This window comes from Dermochelys coriacea, chromosome 21 (genome assembly GCF_009764565.3).
Source record: "Dermochelys coriacea isolate rDerCor1 chromosome 21, rDerCor1.pri.v4, whole genome shotgun sequence".
Classification (NCBI taxonomy): Eukaryota; Metazoa; Chordata; order Testudines; family Dermochelyidae; genus Dermochelys; species Dermochelys coriacea.
This window is the reverse complement of record NC_050088.1, coordinates 3,598,772-3,621,638: the sequence shown is the minus strand read 5'-3', so window position 1 is coordinate 3,621,638 and position 22,867 is coordinate 3,598,772. Positions and strand designations below refer to the sequence as shown.

The 22,867-nt window shown below is 45.2% G+C and overlaps 1 protein-coding gene across 6 annotated transcripts in view; it reads right to left on the bottom strand.

Moving 5' to 3' along the window:
• Positions 1-22,867, bottom strand: part of LAMB3 (laminin subunit beta 3) — a 122,477-nt gene that overhangs the window by 26,840 nt on the left and 72,770 nt on the right. For 3 of the 6 annotated variants that reach the window (XM_043500649.1, XM_038379897.1, XM_043500652.1), the window contains exons 2-3: positions 19,551-19,615; positions 18,553-18,707 (exon numbers count right to left, since the gene is read on the bottom strand). In XM_043500649.1, the coding sequence (XP_043356584.1) occupies positions 18,553-18,707; positions 19,551-19,615 (220 nt within the window). Of the gene's footprint in view, positions 1-18,552; positions 18,708-19,550; positions 19,616-20,487; positions 21,044-22,867 lie in introns of those variants that run through there. The other 3 variants (XM_043500650.1, XM_038379895.2, XM_043500653.1) reach the window with 3 other exon arrangements.

Below are 22,867 nucleotides of genomic sequence, written 5' to 3'. Positions count from 1 at the left end.
CAAAATCTCTGGATTTTGCAGCACTCTGGGCTATTCCTATAACCGCACTGGCAGGAAGACATGAAATAAACCCTTATGTTCTATTACATCAGGGACTAAGAAAATGCAAGTGAATAAGCACCATCTCTTTGCTCAGATTGCTGGACACCACCAAACCATCAAGGGAAAACACAGGGTTTTCCAGCATTGCACCATGAGGCTATTGCACTGAGATTCAAACAAACCACCCAAGCTTGAAAACTGGTGCATAAGATTCAGATAAATGGCCACACTAAAGAAGGCAGCTTTCTGCACACTTAATAAACAACCTGTGCGAATTTTTGGACATTTGGGCCACAGTTTTCAAAAGCAGCTGCTAATTTGGGGTGTGTTTGTTGTTGTTGGGAGCCCATCTTGGGCCTGATTTTCGGAGCAGCTGTGCAGCATGTTGATGCAATGGCTTCTCTAAAGGCTGGCAGTTCTCAGCCATCTCCAAAAGGTGTTGGAGGTTTGCTCTGGTGATACGTCCAAGAGTTTGGCCCAGAAATGAGACTATAAATACCATGAGGTCAGGAGGGAGGAAGGGACTCATCTTTTCCAGTTATTTATTTGTATGGTGGTTGGGCCTGGAGACCCCCAATCAGGGACCAGGGCTTCATAGTTCTGGCCACTATACAGAAACACACACACAAACCAGCAAACATGACAATCCCTGCCCCAAAGAGTTTATAACCTGAGTAGCCCGAGTTATACTTAGTCAAGCCTGCCTTGTGGCTTGCCAGCTTTTTGATGGAATTTGTACCTGGAGAGGCCGATGGTTAAAGCTCACCTGGCTCTCCCCTGATCTTGGGGACTGTTCCCCCTGCACTCAGCCTAAAGGCTGCTCTAACTTGCACAAAATGCCACCAATCATCAGCATGGCACTGGGCTTCCCAGCCACTCCTTTCCTCCAGCCGCACCTGCAGCCTGGAAGGAGAGTAGCATAAGAATCCCTACAGCAGCTCTGTGTCACCAGAGAATCACCACTTAGAGGCAATCTTCCTGGGAGTGGGTCAGCTGGATTTAGGGCCCAACTACACAAGCAATTCAGCTGCATCGCACCAGGAAATGAAGCTCAGTATGTCCCTTTAGCAATGAGCTCTTCAGTACAGAGAAAAGACTGGTCTGTGGTCTTCCACGGTGATAGAAGCCTTTGGGCCTTGCCCATAACTGATGGCTGCACTGGATGGTCTGAGGGACGTGCCGTGTGTAAAGCAGAATTCTCAGTAAGGAACTCAGGGTGACCACAGAGCAAGTGTAACAGGTGCCCATATAAGACAAGGCCCCAAATATCAAGACTGTCCCTGTAAAATTGGGACATCTGGTCACTCTAAAGCAACTACTCATACTCCTGCTCTCTGCTTCCCACATTCCATGAACAACCAACCCGCCTGGGTGGTGGAGGGGATGTTGTGGAATGAACACAGGAACGAAGCGCGCTGCGGGTGAGCAGATGTAGTGGATCTATTCGGTCCCGCAAGCTCTGGAGTTAGGGTTGCCAACTCTCCAGGATTTTCCTGGAATCTCCAGGAATTAAAGATTAAGCTTTAATTAAAGATTATGTGTCATGTGATGAAATCTCCAGGAATACATCCAACCAAAACTGGCAACCCTCTCTGGAGCCTTGGCTCATACGAACTCCAGAATCCTATTCTGCATGGTGCCATGTTATCAACACAGCACCACTGGGCCTCCTTGTGACTGGCATGATTTGAATTTGTTTTGACAGATTTGAGACGTGCAGGAGAGGGGTGCAGGGTGTTTATTTTGACGTTTTATACCCAGGAAACAGTATGTTCAAGCCTCAACTTAACACCTCTGGGTTCTGGTGTGTGGCAAATGCAAACACAAATCTTAGCCTGAGCGTCAGAGGGCATTTAGATGGTGTCATGATGTTGGTGATGAATATGTATCACTCAAGCTGGTCAGGAAACTATGTATTCCCCTCCCCCCAAAATGTGGGGATTTTTTGGTAACTGAAAACCAGTTTTTTGGGTTTGACAAAATCCCAAATATTTTAGCCAAAAACTTTTTTGTGTGTGTGGCAAAACTTTTATTTGCAACAAAACCCCATTTTTTGACTACAAAACTTCTTGTTGAAGAAATTCCACCAACTCCAGAGCCAAGCTCTCAGTGTCAGTGAGCCTTTTCCACATAAGCCAGTGGGGCTGTTTGTCTGGGTGAACAGAAAGGCCTTTATCTAAAAGGCCACAGCTTAGCCCAGCCTCTTCTTCTCCCTCTCCCTGTCAGCGGAGCAGAGTGCAAACAGCTGAGTGGGTGAAAGGTTACTGGGTGGAAAGTAAAGCGGACCAAAGTTCATCCCTTGAGAGTGTAATTCAAGAAGCAAACTGACACAGCAGTCAGGCAATGTGGGGTATGTACAAAGGATCCATTGCAGGCTGGTTTCTAGAGGTGGGGAGAAACAGGGACTTACGGGGGCACACAAATATGCAGGGTAAGAGCGATCGGGCAAAGCTAACGCCGTTACTTTTGGAAAGCCTTTTGGGTGGAGCACGCTTAGGCTTGGCTGTATGTATATGGAAATCCATGCAGTAGAATTTGATGCAGGGGAGTGATAGGGCAGCCAGGAAATAGGATAACAAGAGCAGCAGCAGGGCTGATGGGGGAAATTGGTTTGCCCAGGAGGAAATACTTTAGAGAGGGGGTAATACGGTTATAGGCAGATATCCCAGCTGAGATGGATTTTAACATGGTTGACAGAATGGGGCTCAAATACTGGGGTAATATGCATGGTATAAATGCCTTGATTAACAGAGGTGCGAGGACTGATGTAGAAAGGGCATCATGGACAGGCCTGGCAGCAGGGAGGGGACAAAGGCTGGCAGGTATTACAGCGGATAGGGAACAGGCAAAATGCGACTCTTCTAATAGAGAGCTCTCAGCTATGCTTGTAGCTATAGTCCATTGCTTCACACTGACTCAATAAACATTCTCGGCTTCAGAGTAACACACAGACCAACTGACAATCCTGGAATCTTTGCATATAGAGCCTCGCCATGGTAGGTCAATGCTATTATTTACATTTTACTGGTGAGGAACGAGGCCCAGAGAGACTAAGCAATGGGGTCTGTGGCAGCACAAGTTCCAGGCTAGTGTCGTAACTACTGGACCTTCCTTCCTCTCCTCCCTATCCCATAGAGGGATTTGACTTATCCCTAAGTTTGGGGTATAAACAAAGCCCAAAACTCAAAGGAATATCCTTACCCAAATCTGTCATTCATTGCCTGGGTTTATCAGGAAACACATGGAGCCTAGCATGGTTTTGAATGAAAAACCATAAATCAGCCCTAGATTTATTCAACACTGGGCCCAGATTTGCTTGAAAGTTTCACAAACCTGAGGTCAAATTAACACCTGACACAACTCTTCTGAAGACAATGAACCTCCAGATTAATGGAGCTGCAGCCGCTTACACCAGATCTGAATATAGCCCGTGGCTTGATTTTAATTTGCAATAAAGTCCAAAACCAGGTGAGTTGCAGGTAGATCTGGGTTCCACTAAGACAAGAGAGCTACGTGGATATTGCAGAAGATGGTTCTGTGAATATTCATTCCTATTTTTAAATGGATTCACATCAGCTGTGTTTGCATCCTTTGTGTTCACTTTCTGCAAATATCCTAGCACAGGAGTTTACTTGCAGTAATATTTGTAGAAACAGCCAATTTTAAACTAATATTGTAAAACAGCACAGAAAGGTGCATCTACTCAGAGCAGCTGCAGAAGCAGTGAAAGCAGGGACTGCTGCCCTGGAAGGAGGGAGTAAAATGGTGCTCGGCCAGAGACATCCTTGTCCCCAGCATCCCTTGACCGAGAACTGTATCAGAGAGATGCCCCGTGCTCTGGGTAAACGGGGACCCAGCTGTTGCCCTCCTACCCCACACCTTGAAGAGAAAATGGCACAGTGGAATCAGCCAGAGACGCCAGCCTGTCAGAGCAGCTGCCAGAAGCAGCCAAAGCAAGGACCTTCGGAGAAGTTTCTACAGTTTTGACGGAGCTCTCTCTGCCCGATTCCGATTGGCTGTTTTCTCCAACCCTCGCCCTCCATCTCCCTCACAATCTTTTCCCGTTAGTTCTCTCCATACTTGACCCTCTTCTCCCGTGCTGTGCTCTTTACCCGCCTTCCCCCGGCATCCCCTCTCCCTTCACTTTTCTTTCCATTTAAACGATCTCCTCCTAGTGAAACCCACCCCAAAAGAGGTTATGGAACTGGACATGCCATTTGCCACCATCCCATTGTTTGCTCTACTTGTGTGTTATACCCCTTCCCCCACCCCAGGTCTGTCTGGTCTATGTGGATTAGATGCTCTTTGGAACAGGGACCGTGCTACTTTGTTTTTGTACAGGACAGTCTTGGTTGGTCTGCAGGCACTACCCTAATAAACATGATTAACAAGAGTAAAGCAACCTTAAAATGCATAATCATGAGAGTTTCCTGGTATTAAGAGTTACGCTCACCCAGTCAGGGAACAGAGAAATACCATGTGTCCAATAAAAGAATTCAGATTTCAGATTCTGATTACTCATAATGTACTTCTCACCTACAGACCAGGGATTATCTGCAAAAATTAGTGAACGATTTCCAATCAAGATTCAACGTGAGAACATTTCTGATGTGATCACAGAGAGTCTGAGGGGAAAGGGAGGGGAAATTCATCAGATAAACTATTCATTGGTAATGATGCACTCAGCTCTCTTAAGACCGTGTCACACAGACAGGCACAAGTAGCTCCTAGCAGCTAAAACACAGTGCCCGGTTTTGGGAATCAAGCTTTAATTGTTTTTTAAAACACAGCTCCACAGCAAGCCGTGGTAAAAATGTCTGGGTTAGACTGAAATAACTGAAGCTCAGCTCAGGAATCATCTGGAAGCTGTTTCCTATGCAAAGCTTCTGTTTCAATTTACTGGCAAAGACTCCCCCAGCCCTTCCCTTGGGGCTCCAGTGACCTGCGCTCTTTAAATCCCACCTGTTTTTGCTCAACGTGACTCTGTTATTGTGTGAAAGGTCTGCCTGCTGCAATCCTAGTGGAGGCTGGCATTGGCTGAAAGCAACATCAAGCCACTTTGGCTGAATACCCCGTGCCTCCCAGCCAGACTGAACACGTCCGCACTTGGAGACTGAAATAACCATTACATGAAGCAGCAGCCAGGAGTGTTGAAATCTCACTCGCTTTTTTTTTTAAAAACTATTTTTTGGGGAAGCTAAAATTAACTTTGGAAGCGAGACCACATTTCACTGGCTCGGGACAAATTGGGAAACTTTTGCATTGCACAAGAAGAGCATTTTGCCATTATAGAGACTTGGGCTGAAAAAAGAAACTATGTGTCTCAAAGTTCCCCAGGACAGATGGAATTACCAGATATCACAATCGAACTGTTGATTAAAAGGAGGTTTACCGAGAAAAATCCTTCTTTTTCTGTCTACTTCTCTTTCACTGCACTGTCATGGCTTTCAATATAGATTCATTTAGGGTGCATTTTCCCACACTGTGTGGTCAAGTGGATAGGGAACTAGATTGGAAAAGGAGATAAAGATTCTGTTCCAAGCTCTGCTAGCAACCTGCCGTGTGATCTTGGACAAGTCACTTCACCTTCTTAACTTTCTGTTCTGTCTACTCAGATTGCAAGCTCTTTGTGATGGAAACTGTCTTCTGCTTTGTGCATGTACAGTCTGTAACACCGGAGGCCCCAATCTTGGTTACAACCACTATGTGCTAATGTAATATAACAAGTAGGTTCTAGACTATATAACAGTAATAATCCTTTGCAATCCTGGGCTAAAGAGTGCTTTAGAAATTCAAACCCCTTTATCAACATTAATGAATTTAACCTCCCCAAAAAGCAATTTCAGGTAGCCAAATAATAATATCACATTTCACAGATGAGACCTTAGGCACAAAGTGGTGTTGGGACATAACCAGGCTTGTGGATGCAGGCAAAAGTTGAACTGAGGGTTTGAACCTGAGAAGTTGCACCTCTAACTTAAAATTGGGAAGGTTCTCAGATTCATAATTACAACTGCATTGGGAGCATACAAATGTAGGCACACGTTATGCTCACAAAAGGAGACCAAGGGAAAATTTTCCCCTGACATTAGATGAAAGATTAGATACCTGTAGATAGATTGTATGCACTCAAGTAAGGATATAGAGTTGGGGGGCCAGGTATCAGAGATTGGGTGTGTGTGGCTGGTTTGCACATGTTATACGTGAGTAAGTATTTCCATGCTTTTGCGCTTTGTGAGAGTGTCCAAAGCAGTAACTCCTTCATACAGAGGCAAAACTAAGCTGTTGCAATCCTCACCCACCTCCACTTTGGTCTCATTCTCCAGTGACCTTGTAAACCAGCTGCTGCTTATCCTCGCGCTGTGGGGTCGGGGTGAGGAGAGGTTATCACTTAGAGAATTGTGAGCTGACGGACCGACCAGAAATATTTTAAATAGCTCTAGCTGCCAATGTAAGACTGGCTTACAGCCCCTAAAAATAGAACCTCCTGGTGCAGTAACCAATATAAACTAGAATTACTGATCTCTCAGCAAAAAGGGAAAACTTCCTCCCCCACCAGCCCTCTCTGGCCATAGTATGGAGACCCATGATTCCACTTGACTTTATGGTCACGTTTTTGACTCCACTTCTAGAGGCATCCATGTCAGTTTGGCTGCCAAAATCCAGCTTCCCCTATTGAGGCCTTGCATGAGGTCTATTATGGGAACAGTTATTGCTACTCTGAGCTTTATCTGGGGAGAAACTGAAAGATTGCAGGGATTTTTTTTTAAACATGTAGGCCTGTCAGGAAAAATAGCAGTAGCCAGAATAAGTCATGTCAGGACAAGGGCTGCCAATAAAGCTGGGTTACATAATATAATTAGGTCAATGTACTTTAATTCCCCATTAACAACAAATATATGGATAAATTATGCCAGGCTGGACAGTCTCATTACGCCTGTAAAGCACCCCATCAAACCACAGATGCCCTAAGCTTTTCAACAAAAAGCACTGAAGAAATATTGGCCGATATGCTGTCCGTGTTCCAGCTCCAAGGATTGAAATAGGTAGCTGAACATGAAACTCAACCCAAACTGTTACATTTCACATCATTTCAAGTCAGAACCAGAGGTAAGGCAAGGAGAATAGGGTCAGGTTTAGCAAAACCACACGTGATTTAGATCCCAGTTTGATTTTATCTAGCCCCCAAAGTCTGAAAAGGGATGGGGGGAGAGGAATGCCTGACCAACCTGATTGCCTTCTATGATGAGATAACTGGCTCTGTGGATATGGGGAAAGTGGTGGATGTGATATATCTCGACTTTAGCAAAGCTTTTGATATGGTCTCCCACAATATTCTTGTGAGCAAGTTAAAGAGGTATGGGCTGGATGAATGGACTATAAGGTGGATGGAAAGCTGGCTAGATCATCAGGCTCAATGGGTAGTGATCAACGGCTCGATGTCTAGTTGGCAGCCGTTATCAAGGGGAGTGCCCCAAGGTTTGGTCCTGGGGCCGGTTTTGTTAAACATCTTCATTAATGATCTGGATGATGGGAAGGATTGCACCCTCAGCAAGTTCACAGATGACACTAAGATGGGGGGAGAAGTAGATATGCTGGAGGGTAGGGATAGGGTCCAGAGTGATCTAGACAAATTGGAGGATTGGGCCAAAAGAAATCTGATGAGGTTCAACAAGGACAAGTGCAGAGTCCTGCACTTAGGACAGAAGAATCCCATGCACTGCTACAGGCTGGGGACCAACTGGCTAAGCAGCAGTTCTGCAGAAAAGACCTGGGGATTACAGAGGACAAGAAGCTGGATATAAGTCAGCAGCGTGCCCTTGTTGCCAAGAAGGCTAACAACATATTGGGCTGCATTAGTAGGAGCACTGGCAGCAGATCAAGGGAAGTGATTATTCCCCTCTATTTGGCACTGGTGAGGCCACATCTGGAGTATTGTGTCCTGTTTTGGGCCCCTGACTACAGAAGGGATGTGGACAAATTGCAGAGAGTACAACAGAGGGCAATGAAAATGATTAGGGGGCTGGAGCACATGACTTGTGAGGAGAGGCTGAGGGAACTGGGCTTATTTAATCTCCAGAAGAGAAGAGTGAGTGGGGATTTGAGAGCAGCCTTCAACTACCTGAAGAGGGTTCCAAAGAGGATGGAGAACACAGATGACAGAACAAGGAGCAATGGTCTCAATTTGCAGTGGGGGAGGTCTAGGTTGGATATTAGGAAAAACAATTTTACTAGAAGGGTGGTGAAGCACTTGAGTGGGTTACCTAGGGAGATGGTGGAATCTCCATCCTTCAGGGTTTTTAAGGCCCGGTTTGACAAAACCCTGACTGGAATGATTTAGTTTGGGTTTGTCCTGCTTTGAGCAGGGAGTTGGACTAGATGACCTCCTGAGGTCTCTTCCAACCCTAATCTTCTATGATTCTATGAATGTATAAAGGATTTCAGCTTTGCCCTATCTCTAAATAGGCAAAGTGACATCAAAATCCAGGGCAAAATCAGATCTGGGACCTGTTTCTGGGACCCCAAAGTTTGGAATAACTGGATACCAGGCTGTGCTTTTGGTCAATCCCTTGCAAAAACACCAACCTGCCCCATGATTCCATCTGAAGCCATAATTCTGCCCAGGCTTGTTACAAATTAGGCTTACATTTGCCAAGGTTTTGGCAAGCTTTCCAGCAAACCTGACAAACTCTGGGGTCTGTAATGACACCCGAAACCAAGCAACACTCACTCTCACTACTTATGGAATTTCCCTAGTAACCTGAACAAGAGAAAAGAGTTTTGTTATTCCATACGGAGCTACTGAGTTGAGCTAAGTCATTTGTCTTCTGAGGCTAGTACTTGACAAAAATCATTGCTGTCTGGTAACCTGAATGAAGTCCGTTAGGTAGCTTGTGATTGATTCTTTGTTGGCAGCGTGGGACTGGTAAGTTAACTTTTATTAGACCAACTTCTGTTGGTGAGAGAGACAAGCTTTCGAGCTTGCACAGAGCTCTTCTTCTTTGTTGGCAATCAAAGCAGAGGCCAGGGACGGAATGGGCCATAGACACTCAACTCCTCTCTGATGTCTAGTCTTTCTCCATCAGCGTAACAACTGAGGCACGCTTTCTGGAATAGTGCAGGAAACTTGCATTATTGCTTTTTGTGCTCCACATAGTTTGCAGATAAGCTGATTCCACCGCTGGACAATAATTCAGACCAAGGTACCACTTAAATCAAGGAATCGGCTTTGCTCGTTCCCAGTGGAACCACCCTTGCCTCGGTGTTGTCTAAAGGTATTTCACTGTGCCTTTCCCCGAATAAATATTCCAATAAGACCATGGCTCCCGTTGCTGTGACAAGAGTGTTATGCTGCTCTGAGCCTATTTCATTTGGGATCTGATTCATTGTCATATTGAGGGTTTGGCAGTTTAACCAGATGTCACTCGAGGACAAGAGCACAATCATTTCAGGAAATGGGTTATACATTCCTCCTGGGAGCTTAATCATCTCTATATATTTTAGCACGACTTCCTTCCTGCTTTCTCACAGTAAACACACAGCTCCACGGTGGAGATTCATCATAACCATTTCTAATCAAGAAATATGTCTAATGGAACACACCCATGCGGTATCTGGGGACAGCATGAAGCCTGTTCGCAGAAAGAACAGACATATGGTGCATACATTTCTAATCACCTCATGCCAGACCTGATACCCTTCTTCCTGGGGAATAACACTTTGCCCCAGGAATGATTCCTTCCATTGGTTGCAAGGATGAAAGTGGGGTGGAGTAAATAAACAAAAATCAAGTGAGAACACATATGAGGTTTCCCTTCAAACAGGTATCAAAACTAACCAAGGGCATCATTTCCATTTAAAAGGGAAGCACATTTAAAATAGGCAGAAGGAGATATCTGTTTGTGAAACCTTAACCTGTGGAATACTGTGCAACTGGATTCTAACAAGGTAAAAGTTTAAATAAATCCAGATGAGATTAGCTCCTACAGTTACACTAACTATGATAAACAGAGGTTCACATCTTTGGTTATAAAGAGTAGCTAGATATAATTGAAAAGGCATGTGCAAAACACTAAAGTGGCAGGATATATTCACCCCACGATCTGGATGTGTAACACTCACATACTTTCCAATAAGTTTCAATAATGAAGGGAGAGGCCACTGTCTATCCACCTTAGATATTTACATGGGCCCATCACTAGTATCTGAGCAATACCCCTGTGAGGTAGACCAGGGCTGGGAAGTAAGGCACAGAGAGGCTAAGCTCTCACAGGAAGTCTGTGGTACAGCAGGGACCTGAACTCAGGTCCTAGGCTAGTGCTCTAACCACCAGGGCCATGTTATCTCTCCAACAAGGCCCCTAGTAAGATGCTCATTTCTCGTCTCTTATTGCAATAAATTTTCATTTCTACCATAATCAGTAAATGCCCCTGATTCTCCTGCCTCACTGCCCTGGGGCAACTGTTGGCAATCCTTGACTAAACCATGCCAAGGGCCTGCTAATGAATTTCTGGCCCCTTTCCTGCTCTCTGTTGGAGGTCAGCAGGTAGACATTGCATGACTGCAATCAAAGGTAAAATACCCTGCAAACTGCCAGGGGCACCTGCTGGACAGGTATCATAGGTATAAGAAGTGCCTGGGCCTAGTTAGGCGACACTCAGTTCATCAGCCTTTCTGAAAAGCAAACATGTGGGCCCCTGTTTTGCTTGCTTAGAGTCAGTTCAGTCCCCTCAGCAAGACAGGATTTAAAATCTGCTAGCACAACAATCTGGAGGAACCATACGGTGCTGTTTATCCGCACACACCAAAGTATGTTGTTAGGGTGTTAAGCTGATATATGGTACTCTGCTGTAATTAGTTCATAAAGCAGGGTGCTGTGCTGTCTAGAAGCCTATGTAATGGTTAGCATTTCTGCAGCTCAGCACAGCTAAGGTGAGCATAAACAGAGAACAGGGAAAACCAATAGGAATGTGTTTTCCCATTGTGTGACCCATACAGGTTGAGATGTATCCTTTGTAGACTGAAGCAAACACAGTGTGAATCAGTGGAAGAATAAGAAAAGGTTAGCCACTGCAATTCCCATAGCAATGTTTTCTGGCAAACCAATCCCACAATGCTAGGCTTTTACCGTCAGAAGGACAGAAATAAGAATGCAGTTATGGCTATAGACACCTTCTATGTCCAAGGCATTACAAAGCAATGCCTTAGAATTAACCTTTCCCCAGAGAAGAGCCGAGTTTAATCCTGCTTTGGATCACAAATGAAAAGGAGCTTGGTGACTCATGGGACTGGGAAAGGGATACTGAGTCTTTCCCCATGAGGTTGCTGGTTCTAATTTGTCCAAGGGTTATAGTACCATCAGATGGCTGTTTGGTGGCCTCTGGGAAGTGAGGTGCTGGGGTGAGACAAGGAGTGTACTTTCTACATCCCATTCAGTCCTTGGCCAATTGGGGTTTCTGTGATACAGAAACTGTACTGAGATCTACACTCATTTCAGATAGCCTGCATACTTGAGCAGCCATCAGATGGTAACAAGAAGATGACCAGCATGGGGATCAAGGGTACATTCCATTTTACTGATATTCTTCTGTCTATTTGGCAGTAGGAAAATGTTCCAGTGCTTAGATACTAACATGGTAGGTGCTATGAATAAACCAAAGACGGATGGACGAGGTGCAGCAGCACCTCACCAGATTGCCAATGTAGAGCTCTCATTTGTCATTCAAGGATTCTCCCCTGTATTACAGTCCCCTCGCCCTGCATTTTGGGGATTAGGTGTATCTCATCACAGATATCACTTCACACCTCCTCACCTGCTGTGCCCACGTTACACAGTCCTGTTATCACTCCGTATCTCAGGATGATAAAGATGTCTTCTCACTCTTTGGGGCTGTTATGTACTCACTGGCCAGTGAGATAATGAAAGAACTATCCTTGACCTTATGCAAACAAGGTTTTAATATTCAAGGTCTTTCATACGATAAACTTCTTGAGAAAGTTAGGGTGGCAGGGTCACCTGTAATCCTCACAGATTAGCTGCCTCGCTGTGGAAAGCTGAGACCCCACGCAGCACCTCACGAACGTGGAAGCATAATTTGTTTCGATCAGACTTTGGGTGCATTTCAAAAGGTTTTTGCAATGATGGGCAAGGCTTTTGGGGTGCTGCAGTAACCAGCTAACACAGAGCAAGCAGCAAACTCAGAGCTATTTCTAAACCCAGGCTATGCTCTGGGGTCTAGCGTACTCCGTCGCCATTCAGGAAAGTTCCAACGATTCCAAGCGGAGCACTGTGAGCCCGCGAGTGCCCCACCAGCTTTGCCTCTGCTTTCATATCAAAGGAAGCAGCAAGGTGCCCACCGCACTGCCCCAGGCTCCCAGAATGGGTGATCTCATGATTAAGGGGGAGATTTTCAAAGACAAAAAAAAAATAGCTAGGCACCTAGCTCCCATTCAAAATCACTGGGAATTAGGTACCTACCTGCTGTTTGTGTTATAACTCAGAAAGGTCTGAGTTCAACGTCTGCCTCTGCCATTGACTCACCGTGTGACTACAGGCCTGAGACACGTCACAATCTCTCTGTGTCTCAGGTACTACTTCCTTTGTGTGATGCTTTGCCCGTCCTGTTTGTTTAGTTAGACAGCAAGCTCTTTGGGGCAAGGACTGTCTCTCACTATGGGGCCCTGATTTGACTGAGGCCTCTTGCTGCCACCAAATACAAACAACAAATATAAATAAAGGCTATTTTGGGGGGGGGGGGGAATTGAGATTTTGGACTTAATACAGTAAGTATTTTTTTTGTGACCAGAAAGGGAGAGAACTGAAGACACAGGGAACATAGGGCAAATACATCATCAACACATGCTGTTGAGCCAAGCTAGCCATTTTTGCTCAGCCAATCTTCACAGGAATACATGACTCTGAGAAAGGATCTAAAGCCTAGTAACAGGGTATGTGGACTCAGGAGCAAACTGAGCCCCCTGTCACTAAATCCCCCCCAGATTACATGAACTAGGCACCAACTGAACAAAAGGCAGTTGGCAGAGGGCCAATTCGCTGAGTGCAGATACGACCCTGGGCTAATTGGGTGGACGCGTCCCCAGCAGCTAAGACTATATAAGCAAATAGGAAGGAAGTGCTGAGAGCAGAGAAAGGAGCCTGATTGAAGGCTGAGGGAGAGCAGGCTAAATGCTGATAGTTCTGTTCCCTTCCCCAGAAGCAAGTGGGGAAGCTGCCTAGGGACTGTAAACATATGTAAAGAACCCATCAGCCCTCCTCCCATCCCCACCCACACATGTAGTAAGAATGCAATAAAATACAGTGGTGGGGAAGAAGACCTGGATTTGTTGTGATGAGTTGCCAAGGCTGGAAAGGCCCCTCTGGGGACCACCCCATGACAATGCAGAGTCAATCTGTGGAACTTCTTGCCAGAGGATGTTGTGGAGGCCAAAACTATAACGGGGTTCAAAAAAGAACTAGATAAGTTCATGGAGGATCGGTCCATCAATGGCTATTAGCCAGGATGGACAGTGATGGTGTCCCTAGCCTCTGTTTGCCAGAAGCTGGGAATGGGCAACAGGGGATGGATCACTTGGTGATCACCTGTTCTGTTCATTCCCTCCAGGGCACCTGGCACTGGCCACTGTCGGAAGACAGGACACTGGGATAGATGGACCTTGGGTCTGAGCCAGTGTCGATGTTCTTATGTTCTTAAGCCTGTTGAGGTCAATGGGACTATCCATGTGCTTAGCCACATGGCTGGATGAGGGCCCTTGTCAACAGGGGTGAAATCCGGGCCCTATTGAAATCGATGGCAAAATTCTCATGGATTTCAATAGGGCCACAATTTCCACCAGGTGTTTGAATCAGAACTGGCGTTGTGCACACAGGCCAAGGAGTAAATGCATCATGGAGACTGCCCTCCCTGCATCACTCACAGAAGTGGTGTCCCAGGTGAGAAGCAGGCATCTAAGTGGGGCTGGGAGAGGGGGAGGGTGTTAGAGAGAGACCTCTTATCTCCACTAGGATTTTACTTTGTTTTAGCAAACATACAGTAAGAACACACCTTTTTTCCTAGTGAAGACAAGGCAACTTGTAGTTTGGACACGTTGGCAGCTCAAGGCAAACCCTCGGCTCCCCCTTAGTCTTTACCATGATTTTCTGACACAAGTTAAAATATGAACTGCTGTCTTCACCAGGAGTTTACCTCATCTTAGTTACCACATGTTAGCTAACATGAGTTAAGAACACACCCTTTCCCCCCGGTGAAATACTATGCTTGGTATTTAAATAAATAAACGATATAGGGGCCTAATCCAAATCCCAAGCAAGTCAATAGGATTCTTCTCATTGACATCAATGGCTACTGCATCACATCCTGGTCTCCTTTCACCAGCACCAATCTTCCCTTAACAATGATTTGTTTGAATTCATTCTCTCGCTTTTACTTCCTCTGTTGACTAAACTCTCCCAAATTCTAAGTATTTTTCCAATAAACCCTTTGTTTTGTCAGATTTCCCTCCTGTTTCACTTTTCTAAAAGCTATTGACCCTTCTTTGTTATATATGGCATCATCCCTCCTGGATTTTGCTCTATGTCTGAGTTTCAGGCCCTGACTAGCAGCCAGTGGGTATGAAGTATAAAGGTTAGAGGGAATCACACTCAGAGCACTAGAAGCAGCCCATGGACCAGGGGGTTGGGATAACGCCAGCATCAAGAGACCAACTGGGATTGCAAAAGAGCGCACTTTGGGACAATTCAAACTGGCACCAAAATCAGACAGTACACACTGGCTAGAAGGCAGGCTCAGGACAGACAGAATGAGAGTAACCCCTCATTACATGACCACTGCTGAGGTTGCAAAATAGACTCTAAATCTGCAGCTATTTGGCACGGAACAAATCACCTAGCACAGTTGTCTAAAGAGCATGCAAGAGAATAAAATGGGAATAAATAAAACAAGCTTTTGTACTCGGGGGGAATTCACTGCTTAGATTCATCTTAGCTCAGGATACTATGACTGTAGAGGCATTTCAAGAGGGGAAATATTAGGGAATAAGGAGAGTGAATGGAGAGTGGTCCTTCTAGCAAAAGCTGAATAATTCATAACACTCATTGGTCACTGCAGTTGGGAAAAAGGAGCAGGAGTATATTTTAGGTGACAATGAGCTTATCCATTCAGTAAGAGACAGGATCAAGCATGTGCAGATGCCAGGGAAACAGAATCACAGACACAAAACAGATAGACTCTCCTCTAAACTGTACCTCCATCTCAGTTGTCCCAAACCAAGGGCTTGATTCTGCATGGTGCTGGGTGTGTCCGGGCTATCTCTACATTTCCACAGGAGCTAAGGCCACTCAGGGCTTCACGGAATAGGACCCTAGGACTGGCTCAGTTTGAGCTGCAGTTACAGACAACAGAGAACTGTATTGTTCAGATTATTGTTATTGTACCACGGGCCTGATTCTGCTCTTTTTTAAACCAGGTGGGATGAGGGAACATAGGGATTGAAATAATAGATTAATAAATGGCCACAAGGGTCATCTAGTCGGAAAAGAATCTCACCCAATAATCTCTGCATCAAGCCCATAACTTCTGTTTGAACTACAGCATATCTTTCAGAAAGACTTAAAAACTGCAGGCAATGGAAGATGTACCACATCCCTAGGTAAGTCTATGTTGTTATATTGGTTTAAGTGAGAGGTTAATCCCATTATATCTACCATATGCAGATCACCAATTTGGGCCCAATTAGCTTAGCTTTCGGAGGATCCTTATTCCCTAGTAGAAAGGACAGGCTTCTTTTTAGCTAAAAGAACACACTGTGTATTCAGGGGGAGGTTTCAAAGGCACAAGGGCAGTTAGGTACCACTGACAGCCAATGAGAGTTGGGCCCTTAACTCCCATTTGTGCTTTTGAACATTTTCCCCTCATTTATTAAAACCAGGGGATTAAATCTCATGACAATAAAGTTTGCAATCTTTGCAAAGCCTTGAATCCCCAAGGCCTCACCCATCCCTGTTTACTTTAAGTCAGTGGTCTCAGTTACATGAGGAGAGGCACCGTGAGCCCATGCTATCTCTTCCACAGTAACATCATTGTCCAAGATAGAGTCCAGGCAGAAATACCCACAGCTAACTGCTGCCCCATTCCTCCCCAAAGAAAACTACCCTTTTATAAGTGCATCTTGTTGGGACCATCTACCCAGCTATCTGGCCCTAAGAGCCTCCACCGAGGATGAGCCTCAGACACCCAACCTGCATCTGTCAAATGGTTGTTGGGTTTGGTCAGATGAGCATCCATAGCTTAGATGCTCATTCTGGACTTGCCAGGTCGGTCAGATCTCTTGTAAGATTGTAGATACTTCCTGTTCCCTCTGGGCCCCCAAATGCCATGAGAAGAGCACAAGGGTAGGAGGCTTGTATGGGGCTTCACCCTAATATTGTGGAATCAGACTGCAGTCAGCAATGGCACAGCTGAGAACATTACATTTATAGTTAATAACCTGGTGTGACGTACACAATGCAGCCACTGTGTATTAATGGGAATTGGGAAAAATAAACCCTATTTAAGACAAAACCAGAAAAAAATGCACTATTTGTATTGTCCGAGAGTCAAGGCAAGTCCAAGACAGACAGTAGGGTTTTTTAAGTAAAGAAGTCTGCTTCATTCACAGCAGCAAAGCAGTTTGTTTTAAAGGTATCAGGACACACACAAAAACCCATCAGCCCAGCAAAAAGATCTGTTTAAAGCTTTCGATACTGCACCAGGTACAAGTGTTCAGGTCAGAGATTAGGCTAGATTATAGATAAGAGGAGTTCAGATCCAGGCTCTATTATGTCCAAACTATGGAAAGTAGTTGGATAATTTCAAACACCCACAGAAGTGTGTAGATCTTTGCACACACGAACATGGTTGCTAACCAGTAACACCCATGCATTTCCAGTCATTTTCCAGAAATTAACGCCAGTATAAATCTGACTCAGTGGAGCTGTAAAATTAGTGTGCAAAATACTGGTCAATAAAGGTCCATCATTACCTCCCAAGCATCCCTCCTTTGTGAGCCACACCTTCTTTCACAGACCTCAATTTCCACGCCTCAACTAAACCCGCTCCTATCTGCGCTTCCATAGATGGCAGTTATTGAGATTAGAAATCACTACAAGGATCTTGGAAATGCCTGTGCTAAGAAAATTAACCCCACAAAGAAACCAGCAACTCACTTGGTTTGGGAGATTGTTAAAAAACCCAAACTTAGTCTAGGTTAGTGAAGTTCTTTGGTCCATCATGGCTGAGCTGAATTCAGCTGAGCCTAGGGAGATATCTTTGAGGTGACCTAGGATAGAGAGCTGACAATTTTGAAAATCTGAGCTGATTCAGTTCCATGTAAAACCCCAAGGAAACTCAATGGTTTGAAACTCAATGGTTTTCCGTAGTTTCAAGCAGAAAACGTTGCTGCTTAGGACAATTTCTACCTTGAATTTCACTTTGAGCTTTTGGGTTCTAACAAATCCAGAAGTTCAAATATACCTTATATGAATCAAACCTGCTGTACCGGGCCTTGTCTACACACACAAGTTGTACCACTGTAAATATACTGCGTAGCCAACTCGGCACAACGCCCCTATTTTGGGCACAGTTATACCCATATAAAAGTGCTTATCCTGGTATAGTTCCCATACAGGAAGGGAAGTAAGATATACACATATAAGACACCCTTTCACTGGGATAGCTGCATCCATCCTAGGGGGTGTACAGAGCATATCAGTAAAAACATCACACTCCAAACTGAAATGGTTATACCAATACAAAGACTGTGTGTAGACCAGACTTAAATGATTGAAAGGTCTGACTAAGCTCTGGTTTTTAGTGGGGAAATGTCACATTCTGTGCTGTCAGCTAGAGTTAGCAGCTAGAGTTGTTTTGGGTTTATTATCCCAGCATTTGTCCATCACCCTCCCCGCCATTCCCTACAATGCACCTCATATTTCTCCCTTCAGCTGCATATTGAAACATATTCAAGACAGAATCAGAGACATAGAACTGGCCTCGCTGTACCATTTTTAAAGTGCCCATGAAATAAAATACTGTCTAGTTCAGGATGCTTCTTAGTGCCAGCTGGACTGTGCTTCACCCGGTTATGAAAGGCCCTCTTTCCCGGCACCTGTCGCTGCTCAGAACTTTCCAATGGCAATCACTTCGAGGCAGGATTAGAACAGTGGCCTTGGACTTGGGAGATCTGTGCTCAGCTCTCAGCTCTGTCAGACTCCCTGTGTGACTTTGGGCAACTCATAGTCTCTCCGTGCAGCAGATCCCCAGCTGTAAAACAGGGATATTAGCACTGCCTTGCCTGGGAGGATAAATACATTAAAGAACCTGAGATGCTCGGGCAGCATGTAAGTAGCACCTAAGCTAGACAGAATGCAGCATTGTTCAGAGGGGGGAAAACAGGAGTATAGTTAGCTTCCCTAGGGGATATCTGTGAATGCAGAGATATCTGAATTGAACGTACTTTCTCATACGATGTGCAGTAGGTCTCAGGCTTCACAAGGCCACATGTCGATGAGGCTTTCAAGTGATGGATTCTTCCTACCAGCAAGTCTCCCACAGGTGGGTAGCAGGCACCATAGGAACAGGACCCCTGTGCATCCAGGAGTCGTGGCAAAGCTAAAACACAAGAACAAGCCTTTAATAATGTTATATGCTATGCCACAAAATCACCATTGCTGGTGGCAGTAACTGGCCTGGCTAAGTGTCATCTTCCAAGGTAAGGGAGAGGAATGAATGGATGAACTACATGAGCCCAAGCTGAGTGTAAAGGCAAGATGAAAACACTCAGCCAAAGTGGTGAAAACTCTGAGTTGTACATAAGGAAAATGGGTTTTAAATAATTGGCCCTTAGTAACAATCCCTCCTTAGAGCTCTCCTTTGCCAAGATGTCTCCAAAAAACTTGACATCGGTTAGGCTGCTGGTGTGCCGAGACCACTGCCTGTCATGCTGACCAATGGAGTCTCGTCGTTTCCTTGTGCTCTAGCTGTATCCACCTGTTATCGCTAACTCTTTGGGACAGGTCTGTCTTTTCGTTCTGAGTTTGTACAGCACCTTGCACCATGGGGTTCTTGATCCATGACCAGAGCTCCTAGATGCTAAGGCAATGCAAGTAATAACAGAAAATACATAGTTCATAACCTAACAGCATCTCATGAATCTCAGAGGCAAGCACACTAAAGTTCTAGCTGCTCGTGAAAGACTAAAATCATTTCTCATAGAAGACCCCATGGATCACCCTCTGTACTAGTTACCTTTGCAGGAAATGTAGGTAGCATTTACAACCCACTTGACTGTACAACAGTTTTTACAGGAGCTAAGGGTAATGTGGCTCATCCCCCACCCAAATTTCCTGGCCACTTTCACTAAAGCACAGCAAAACTACTACTACACAAGGGCAGATATTAACTGAGGTCTCTTCAAGGCCCCTTTAGAGTCACAGATAGGATGGTAAAGCTTACCCAGGAGAATGAAACATGTCCATACAATGGGCTGGGGGGGAGATTCCATACTTCTGAGGACTCGCCTGAGACAGAATTTGCAGCATGGATGAAACGGAACAGAAAACGACATGCTAAAGCACAAATCACCATCTTTTTATCTCCTTCCCTTCCCGTTTTATGACAAGATAACTTCCTTCACTTCAACAGAGTTCAACAAGCACAAGTGAGAGAGGAGAATCAGCTTTTTGGATTGTCTAGAGTATATATTTAATATTTAAAACAAATGGACAAGCCCCCGCTTTTGTTTTTAACCTTTTAGTATAAATACCTGCTCATGAACGATAGGTAAAAAGCTCTTCAATGAAATAACTGGCTGTATCTTTGCATCTTTATTTTATTCTCTAAAGTGACCAATAGGTATAAACAGAACAATTTACTCTGCTAGGATTCTGCTTTCATGTCTAACAGCCTGCTTTTACAGAGATGCCAAGAACCCACTGTCTGATGGACTTTAATGAGAGTTGTTTGTGCACAGCACCTCTGAAAATCAGGTCCCAAATACACAGCAAGTAGACACATTTTAACAAATGAATATACTCTCTAGCAAGGCCACTTCTTCACCTGCCTACAGTGTAGCTATGTTTGAAGTCCCACCCTTTGTCCCTTCCTTTTCAGGCTTTATTCCAGCTCAAAACTTGCCCTCATTGCTGGAGGTTCAAAGTCTTCTACAAGTTTTGCAAAGTTTAAGAAGTGCAGCAAAGTACATGCACTATACAAACACTTTCCATTTGTGTAACTTAATCACATAAATGTTCTCGGTGCCTGCAGGAAATGCCTGGCAGCCCTCTGATCTCGACAAGAAATCCCCTCCCTGTGCTGCCATTTTCCCTGTGTAACACACAGCACTGGCAGGGCTCACGGCTTGTCCCTGTCTCCTGTGAAGCACTGTACATACCTGGCTCAGGGGCTAAATTTTTCTTTCCTCTTCCCCCGTTATTGAGCAGTTGATATGAATTCTCACCTGAGTCCCGATGGGCTGTCTCCTTTCACACTCTGCTTTTAAATGCAGCCTCACCTGAGGAAGGAAGTTCTTGTGGGGTGGGTGCAGCAATGATAAAGGGAGGTGATTCAGGAATCTTCAGACGTACACACCCATTTACTGTGTAACTCATTACACACTCCCTAGACAGCATGCACAGCCTGAGACAGAAGTCCTTCTGCACTGTAATGCACATGAAAAGCCCTACACTTAGCCAGCAAGTGGACTCAGATCTGTGAATATACACTTCAGCTTTAGGAACATCTGAGGACAGTGACACAGTTTCACAGCTAATGTTCATGTAGATAATTATAATCCAGAATGATTCTGAGCAGCTCGGATGTTTACCTGGAGGGCACATATCTTGACAAGAATTTGGGGGTTATCATCATTGCCCCATTTTACAGATGAGGATTTGAGGCACAGAGAAATTAAGGGCCATGTTTTCAAAGGAGCTCAGTTCCCATTTAACCACCTAAATAAGTGGCAAGTGAGCTGTAGCTCACGAAAGCTTATGCTCTAATAAATTTGTTAGTCTCTAAGGTGCCACAAGTACTCCTTTTCTTTTTGCAAATACAGACTAACACGGCTGCTACTCTGAAACCAGATTTCCAAAGGAGCTCAGCATCTAACGCGCCAGGATTAGAACCCCGATCTCCCAAAGCCCAGTCTAGGCCCTCAACCACATCCTTCCCTGTTTTGGATCCAATTCTGATCTCATTTACACCAGATTTAGATGAGCAGAGTCACTCCTGATTTACACTGATACCAGTATCACAGCCTTTGCTTTTCAAATTGCTGTTGAAGGGTGTGGGATAGCACCAAAGGCCTCATTTAGTTCTGAGCTGCTCTGATAAAACTGCCCAGTGTTGTGCAAATATTAATTCAATCAGAGTTGGATTGAGACCCACCAACTCATTGCACACAAGAAGCCACCCTGCTGTTTGGAGAGTAGCCACTTCCAGGCACTGCCTCTGCATGCTGCATGTGAACAGATGCAGAGAGGCAGAAAGCTGTGTGTGGGTTTGCCAATCCCCCAGAGCCATGTCATTCTTTCTTCTGACTCCCTCCTTTTAGGGTGAGAGCCAAACCCCACGAATATTGATGGCACTCAGATGAGGCCCTTAACCTCACTGAAACAATCACCCCAATAAACACCTGGTCTCCAGCTGCTAAAGCTGTTGCACCAGAACACTGGCTGTTAAAAAATTATTTTGACTCTTAGATCCAGATCCTCAGCTGGTGTATGCTGGCGTCGCTCCATTGGCTTCGCTGCGGCTATACAAGTTTGCTCGGGCTGAGGATCTGGCCCTTAATGTAGAGGGAACAATGGAGAATCTGTCCCCTAAGGCTACAACATCTGAAAGCTTAGCTCAGAGATTTAGGTGTGCCAAGTATGCTGTGTGGGCAGGCAGCAGCCCTGGGTGTGCCTGCATTGGACGGGCTGTTCATAGGCCAATTAATAATGGCGTAATGCCACATTTTCCACTCTGGAATCTTCATCCAGCAAAGCCTCACCCCGCAGCCAGCAGTTCATAGCATGTCAAAACCAAGCGACTAAACATTCCTCCCAGGTGTAAACTCAGCATCTGAACACTGGCGGCTTTGTGGAACACTGCATGTTGAGCAGCCTAGCCTAGCTGTGGGACCAACCCCAAACTCCAGATCCAAACCCTCCCAAGCAAATCCACCCATGGTAATAACAACACTTTGCACTCATTTAACACCTTTCAGCAGGCCCCAAATGATAACCGTGACCTGACAACGCAAAGTACCAACCAGATCATACCACACAATCCATTGTCTACAGCCAAGCTCTACGATATAACCGCATTTGCTCCAACCTCTCAGACAGAGACAAACACCTACAAGATCTCTATCATGCATTCTTACAACTACAATACCCACCTGTGAAGTGAAGAAACAGATTGACAGAGCCAGAAGAGTACCCAGAAGTCACCTACTCCAGGACAGGCCCAACAAAGAAAATAACAGAACGCCACTAGCCATCACCTTCAGCCCCCAACTAAAACGTCTCCAACGCATCATCAAGGATCTACAACCTATCCTGAAGGACGACCCATCACTCTCACAGATCTTGGGAGACAGGCCAGTCCTTGCTTACAGACAGCCCCCCAACCTGAAGCAAATACTCACCAGCAACCACACACCACACAACAGAACCACTAACCCAGGAACCTATCCTTGCAACAAAGCCCGTTGCCAACTCTGTCCACATATCTATTCAGGGGACACCATCATAGGGCCTAATCACATCAGCCACACTATCAGAGGC